Source organism: Cucumis sativus, unplaced genomic scaffold (assembly GCF_000004075.3).
Source record: "Cucumis sativus cultivar 9930 unplaced genomic scaffold, Cucumber_9930_V3 scaffold66, whole genome shotgun sequence".
In the NCBI taxonomy this organism is placed as follows: Eukaryota; Viridiplantae; Streptophyta; class Magnoliopsida; order Cucurbitales; family Cucurbitaceae; genus Cucumis; species Cucumis sativus.
In genome coordinates, this window is record NW_022279559.1 from 208,969 (window position 1) to 216,884 (window position 7,916).

General features: G+C 30.7%; 1 protein-coding gene across 1 annotated transcript; it reads right to left on the reverse strand.

The window, feature by feature from the left end:
- Positions 1-248: 248 nt before the first annotated feature.
- Positions 249-3,134, reverse strand: LOC101217677 (probable trehalose-phosphate phosphatase J). The gene is made up of 11 exons (XM_004146822.3): positions 2,639-3,134; positions 2,381-2,521; positions 2,218-2,289; positions 2,024-2,119; positions 1,788-1,844; positions 1,587-1,688; positions 1,336-1,413; positions 1,155-1,224; positions 981-1,051; positions 737-829; positions 249-640 (listed from the first exon to the last, which is right to left on the reverse strand). The coding sequence occupies exons 1-11, from the start codon at positions 2,927-2,929 to the stop codon at positions 566-568; spliced, it is 1,146 nt and encodes a 381-aa protein (XP_004146870.1). The 5' UTR covers positions 2,930-3,134; the 3' UTR covers positions 249-565.
- Between the last annotated feature and the right edge of the window lie 4,782 nt (positions 3,135-7,916).

Below are 7,916 nucleotides of genomic sequence, written 5' to 3' on the forward strand. Positions count from 1 at the left end.
TTTAAAGATTAACACATCATTATACTTCATATGAATTTTCCAAACATACTTCTTAACTTATTAAGGATGTTTTCAACATCTCAACACACGAATATTTAACCAAATTCTTAATTACTTTGAATATTCAAACATACAGTTAAGATCTTGGAGTAATGTAATTGATCCATAAAGAAATGAATTTGTTATTCTTTTACCTTACCCATTATATCCGTTGATTTTGAAATTAGACTTGTATGAAGACAAAGAAGTTGAGAAAGAAAGGTTGCTAAATTACAATACTTTTTTATAGGGAAAAAAAAAAACAAAGTTAGTTTACAAGATATGTGTAGTAGAAGAGGGCACTCGGGCCAAGGAAAAAGTTACAATTTTTTTTGTTTCCTATTTCCCCTTCTCCTTTTCTTTTCTTTTCTTTTTTTTTTTTTAAAAACTAATAGTCCCTAGAGAAAAAGGAAATTACAACAATAATTCACTGAATTTCCCCTCACCCCCACACTCAAAACAAAACATTTCCTTTTAAAGGGTGTCCTTTTTTTTTTCTTATTCTTTCCCTCACTTTCTACTAATTTCAAACCCTGCAATGTCTTCTTCTTAATAAAGATGGTCGTTTCCATTGCACCAAACGTTGTAAGAAGTACATAACCTATAATAAAACAAATATTTCAAAACTCATAAGAAAACAACAACAACGATAATAATGATGAGGATAAAATATAAAATCATGTATGTATGAACTTGCCTCGGAAGGTTCTCGTAGAGAGTAGGAAGCATGAGTGTCTTTAGGAATTTTGGATACAAGAATCCCAAACCCTTGATTTCTTTCTCTTAGAACCTATATTAAAAGAGAAATTAAAAACTCCACTATAGCTAGTCTTTACAAAAATGATTATTAAAAGCTAATTAACTTTACAACCTTAAAACAAATACAAGTTGTCATATAAACGTTAGAGTAATCAATAACGAGCATAGTAAACATAGGATACCTTAAATGCATCTTCATCCGTACGATCATCTCCGATATAAATAGGAAACACGTCGGAACAATTTGCATATCCTATATTAAAAAGATCATAAAGTTAAAAAAAGAAGATAAATATTGTCGTACGTCGTACATTTGTAACAATAATATCAAATAATGTTTGGAGAAAATAACTAACCTAGTGATTCTAGCAAAAACTCGAGTGCCTTCCCTTTGTCCCACTTGATAGTGGGACGGATTTCGAGTACCTGTGACGTGAGATAATACATCATAAGTTATGTTATAATGTTATTGTTTCTTGACTACTGCAACTTTTTATATGAATGTTTGTGTAAATAGAAAAGAGATGAAAAAAAGACCTTTCTTCCTTGGGTTAGTCGGAGCATGGGGTATTCTTTAAGCACTGATTTCACTTCTTGGGCCAAATTATTCCATTGCTATAAATACACACAAAAAGAAAAAAAGTTTAATTTGGAGTTGAAATTGGAGAATAATGGAAAAGAAAAGAAAAAAGGGTGAGTGTGATATTATTATAATATAATAATAATGACACTAATAATAATAGTAATGCAACTATAAGGATATGTATATATTACTTGTTTATTTTTACCTTTTCATCAACACATCGAAAATGCACTGAGATACAAAATTTGTTGTTCTCCACTTTGGCTCCTGGAGTTGATTTCATTTTCTGTACCAGCTGTTGATAAACCTATTGTTTTGATGGGAAGAAAAGAGATTAATAATACACTTGAGTTTGAGTATTATTTTTTGAACAAAAAGTTGAAATTAAAAAGTAATAAAATCTAACCTCGTCTATCATAGGAAGAAACTCACTGGCTGGTTGGAAGAGAAGACCTTGATTAACCTAACAAAGACAAACAAAACAGCAACCTCGGATTAATCAAATATATTTTGATTGAGGAGAAAACGACTGTTTTTAAACTAATACGTTGTCATACTAAATTACTTATTCGCTAATTAATTTTATCAACTTTTTAATACTTTCTTCTTCTTTTTTTGTTTTTATAATTTTTGGTAACTTACAGCTTTCTTGAATTTTGAGCTTTTCGTTGGACCTTTAATGTCCATTCCATGGCTCCCGGCGTAGTAAAGCTCCGCCAGTCTTATAAATCCATACACCTATAATTTCGTCGCCCAAAAGAAAAGGTGTTAATTTCTTTCGTTTTTTAAAATTTAAATGAAAAAAGGAAAATTAGTTTTTTGAAATTTGAATGTACCTTGTCTCTGCATCTGCCACTTACGATGGCGGTCGGAAAACAAGTAGCCAGCTTTTTCACTGTCTTCCTCATCTGAAATGGAAGAAATGATAAAACAGAGTGAAAAACAGAGAGAAATAAGAAATGGAAAGTTAAGAGAAAAATGAAATCTGTGAGTACTTACAGCTTCGGACATGAAGGCTTTGTCGGGGTCTTCAACAATCGGAGAAAGAGTTCCATCGTAATCCAGAAACATAACAATTTGTTTCCCTTTGGAAGCTTCAATTATCTGATCGAACATATCCAGTGCAGAAGGATGAAGATGCTGTTTTCATTACAAAAACAAAAAAAAAAAAAGTAAGACATGGGATGAAAGAAGAAGAAGAAGAAGAAGAAGAAGAAGAAGAAGAAGAAGAAGAAGAGAGTTGGTTTTAATTCTCACCATCCAAGAATTTTGGCGGTGGTCGTCGGAAGCAGAGAATGAAGGGAGAGATTTAACATGGGTAGGAGAGGAAGCTCTCATTGATTCAATCCAACCGCCATTAACATCAAGGTCTTTAAGGATTTTTTTACGGGAAATGGAGATGTAACCACCGCCACCAGCAGCACCGGCAGGAGCAGGTGGGGGTTTTTGAGCGGTGGTGGCGAAGATAGAGGAGTTAGAAACAGCGACGGTGATGGACATATTGATGCCGGATTTAGTATCGGAAACTACCACATTCTGGTTCGTCATATATCCAATTACGCAATTAGAATACTGTGTGTTTTGTTCGTTGTATTAAAAATTGGAAGAGTTTCCTTAAAATTGAGAACTAGAAAAGCTGAAGAAAGAAAAGGCAATGGAAAGTGGAGAAGGAGAAAGGGAAAATGGAGAAATGGAGAATTGGAGAATTGGAGAAGGGAAAAACAGATGGAAGAGATGAGAGAGAGAGAGAGTTATGGTGGAGAGAGAGAGGGAGGTGAATGGCGGATTTATAGTGGAGGAGATGAGAATTTGGGGGAAGAGGGTGGGGTCCATAACGGCGAAAATCCAGACGGCCCTACCACCGTAATACGGCCGTCGTGAGTGGTAAAGCCGTCACCGTAACACCTCCTCACCGGCGCATCTTAACAGTTTTAAATCCACGTGGCCGACATTCCATGGTCTCAGTCAACTTACTCTACATTCTTGCCGCGTGGACTTTATCGATAGTGACTTTTTTTTCTTCTTTTTTTTAATTTCTTATGTCCAAAATTTAAATCAATACCATTTTTATTTATTAAATATGCCAAGCAAATAAATATTTTAGTGGCGTTTGGTGCTGCGCTAGAAAAACAATAATAACTCTCTCCCTCTCTCTCTCTCACAAAAATGGAAACCGATGATACCTAAGAAATAGTAACCTATAATAAATATTGCACTTCAAACCACAAATTATTATATTTTAAGTTAGGTCTCTAAATATCCTTTCACAATTCTAAGTAATCAGGATGCCTTATTTTTCCTCAAATTCCACCAGTTTCAAATTATACCTCAACTCTAATATTGATTAATACATTCAAATAAGAGGTGAAAACTTCCTTAAACATCATACTTATCCTTGAAATTATATTATTTTATTACAATCCGATTTTATAATTAAGAGTGCAGCCCGTTTTAATAAAAGAAAAAAGTTTTTAAAAGTGAAAGTGAGTTAGATTCTACTATGATTTATCAAGTAAATTGCAACAAAAATACATAAAGACGAGTGTAGTCAACAATATTTGAAAGTATTTACAAGTGTCATGGTAAAGGAGAAGGAAGGGTGTGTGTGAATGAATGGGTTAGTTGAAGGTATATTTCCACTAAAAGTTGGGGAATATAGAAGAAAGAGGGGGGCTTTTTTTTGTTGTGGCTTTTGGTATGTATTTGAAGCCAATATATATTTCAACACATTGCTTATTTAAGTCACTTCCAAAATCTTTTACCAAACTCTCAAAAGTACTCTCTCTCTCTCTCAAACATAATAATACACAAAAACGCCCCTTGTAATTTGGTCGCCAAAACAAGCTGCCCATTTTTTTCCCTTTCAATTTAAAACCTTCTTTATTATTCTCTCTTTTTGGACTTCAAAACACCCTTCTTTCTCTTCTTTTACCTTTAAACAAAACCACTTGCATTTTATTTTATGTACATAAACTAATTATATTATTGTTTAATTTCTTTCTTTCTTTCTTCTTTTTAATAATAATCATTCCAAATCACAATTTACATATAGATTCCGTCCATGCTTTCATTTCATTATTGTTGTTCATTTGCCTTTTTGTTTTCATTAATATAATCTATTCTTTTTCTCTTTATCAATAAAAAAAAATACTCCTTTTCGGGATGGTATATGAGAGACTCTTAACTAATAATATACTCTCTTTTTTTTTTTTTTTTGTTTAAGGGTGCTACGTTATCGCTCTTTTTATTTATTAAAATGATATTTTGATAATAAGTAAAATGTGTATTATATTGGGTTCAATTTTTACGCCTCTAAAATAAAGTAAAAAAAATTTCAAACATCTTCGAGAACTAAATAGAAACTAGGTCGCAAATGCATATGTTCAGTCTCATTTTACATTCTCTTTCACCTTATTTTCTATTTTTAATTTATTATTACTATATCTATTATTATATTTCACTTCAAAGCATTATTTTTATCTAATGACTTGAATCATTAGAAAAATAAATCTCTCGAAGATTCTCCTCAATAAATTAACTGCAAAACTGATAGAAGTTCTATCATTCATATTATCCGTGATAAAAATTGATACAAGTTTATCATTGATATAGGTTGATAGAAGTTCAACGTCTTTTTATTAGTTTTTATTTTTATTTCATTTTATGTAAATTGTTTTTATTTTTTTTACATCAATCAAAATATTTCTATAATTAATTTAATTTAATTATAAATAAATAGAAAAAAAAATTATTTGTGAAAAACTCAATTCCACACTTTAAGATGCATATCTTTGTTTAAACTATGTTTAACTCATCATTACCAAATAAGAAGAAGAAAGACTATGTTATTAAACTCATACACTCAACATAATGCACCTATAGTTGATCCTTTAAGTGACTTTCCTTATGTGTTACACACTCAAGGTATTAGTTAGTTAAGTCCAATCCAAATATATTATAATATAACACTTCCTCGTGAAGTATGGAACTACAACTATATGCTTAATTATCACACCCTAATATAATATGAACTTCATGATATATTAATTATATTATATCTATAGACCACATATATATCAATAATTCATGGGTCACATCTCTAAGTCTAGGTATCTAACACTAACCATTCTTAGGATTTTATAGGTCATTTGTCAAAACCAATTAAGTGAGTTGAGGTTTCTCTTTTTTTTTTCTTCTTCTTTGGTAAAGATAATGACCCAACAAAATATATTCACAATATAGTATGATATCCACTTTAATAATTGATATAAATTTTTTAGATTATTTCGACCTAACTTCAAGTGGATTGAGTGCACTATCATAATTCACTTCATGTTAATTAGCCACTCCAATTATAATCTAGTTAGTCTCTCCAACTATTGTAACTTATAATTAATCGCCGTATAACTATTTCAAATTCATTTTTGTTACCATGTTTACTATTTAATACTCATACTTCTTTTCTTCTTCTTTTTCCTTGTTTATTATTTCCTACCTAATCTAAAATAGTCATGTATATCAAACAACATAGACTATTATAACCCATTGACTAGACTAACAATACATAAATTAGCTTTTAGTTTAGTTTAATCTAAAATGTTTCATATCATTAGAGAGAGTTAGTTACATTTATATACTATATTTGGATGTTCGCTCTATTTGACTAATGAAACTTTTGATTCCATTTCCAACATTTTTCCTCTTGCATTTATGTACTTACCCTCTTATTTAACCAATATATGATTCAAAGTCAAGTACCCATTATCGCGTGGGATAATCTTATACACCGAACTCTTAATTAGTAAGTATATATAGACAAAATGAGAATGGGTATATGAAATAATAATAATGATGAATAATGTGACAACACAAAAGTTTGTTTTTAAGGCAGCATCTAAGCTAGTTAAAACTACTTTGTGTTTTTGGTACGAAGGGGTTGGCTTTATGTCGTCTCATATTAAATATATATAGACATAATTAGAGAGAAAGTAGAGATAAAGTAGAGGGAAACAAAGTGCATGTGGTTAAAAACTTAAAAAAGATGAAACGACAAGTCGTCCTCTTAAAGCTTTCATTCATTCTATTCTTTGTATCTAGCCCCCTTCAAGTTCAAACCCACCACCTTCTTCAATCTTTATTTCTTTTCTTTCATTCTTTCTTCTCTCTTGAGATTGCAGAGCCTAAGGAGAAAGAGACAGCACAAAAGGTTCTTAGAACTCTTGAGATTCTTTTTGTTTCTCTCTTACAACCACAAACCTAACTAGAGATCGAAGCTAACTAGGGATCGAGTGCTCCAACCCTTCAATTCAAAGAATAATTTCTTATGTTTTTATTTATGAAGTAATATTCAAGTTGACTATGATAGTACTTGTAGTATAACTTAATTGTTGTCTAGTCATTGATGCATGACTCGTCAGACGTGGAGTTAAATAAACAAATAAAGGAAAAAGAATTATAAACGATGAGTATAAGCATGCATGTGTATATCAAGTAAGTTGCCTAAAAGCTTTAGGCTTGGTGCATAAATAAGTACTAGATTAGTTATCTATAAAATTATGTGTATAAGAATAATCACTTTTTAGTAACTTGCAAAAGACGTTTCTGGAAGCTCGAAAAAGTTTGAAAGTACTAACAATGCTTCGACGCACATTGTCGTATCCATTGTTGTTGTCGTGTAGTGATAAGTATAAGGGACATGTTGACCACATACCACTAAAACCTATCTTTTAGTAATACACGATGTGTGTGTCATTTAATTTATATTAGTGATGCATTCGTCACTATTTGTATCCAACAAAATGTGGCCAGCTTGTTATTAAAAGGGTACATTTAGCAACATGTATGTTTTTGCTCATGTGTAGTATCAGAAGTTGCAAGTAGCTTTTGTGGTTGGAAAACAAATACTTGAAATCCAATTCAAATTCCAATCTATCAATTTTAATGTTCTTTTTCATGAGCAATCATGTAAATATTTTCTTGCGGCCACTATAAATTCCAAGCTACTTTTCTTAAGAATACTTTTTTCAACATCACTAAAGAAAGAGATATTTAAAATCTAATTTAATATGTAAACATGTTATACTTTTTAAAACAGTACAATCATCTTTTGAACATAAATTAACATATTGGAGAAAAATTAAAGAAAAGATATGCATGATAACTATATAAGTATATAATCTAAGTATACTAGCTTGCCACCATTTTCAAATATATCCTCAAACAAACTAATGTACCACATTTACGTGGCGTTTATTTTGTTTTGAAAAAGTAAATTAAAATATACTAGCAAATAAGAACAATCATAAACATAAACAAAAGTTAATTAATCAACTCATAGCAAGGATTCGTCTGGCAAAATGCAAAATTATTATACACACATGTTTATATGCATGGTCAAAACATCAAAGGTTAAATTAAATATACATTTTATCTACTAACTTTCTTCAATCATAGTTAAAAGTCTAGCATATATATGTAAACCTAATTAAATAATGACGCACGAAAAGGTTTTTTTTAGAAAAAAACAATTGAAAGA

Excerpts from the sequence above, each read along its gene's own strand:
- LOC101217677 (XM_004146822.3), bottom strand. The coding sequence starts at position 2,929 with ATGACGAACCAGAATGTGGTAGTTTCCGATACTAAATCCGGCATCAAT. Across the intron at positions 1,689-1,787 it reads TTCTTCCTATGATAGACGAG|GTTTATCAACAGCTGGTACA; the intron begins GTTAGATTTTAT and ends TCAAAACAATAG. Across the intron at positions 641-736 it reads CTCTACGAGAACCTTCCGAG|GTTATGTACTTCTTACAACG; the intron begins GCAAGTTCATAC and ends GTTTTATTATAG.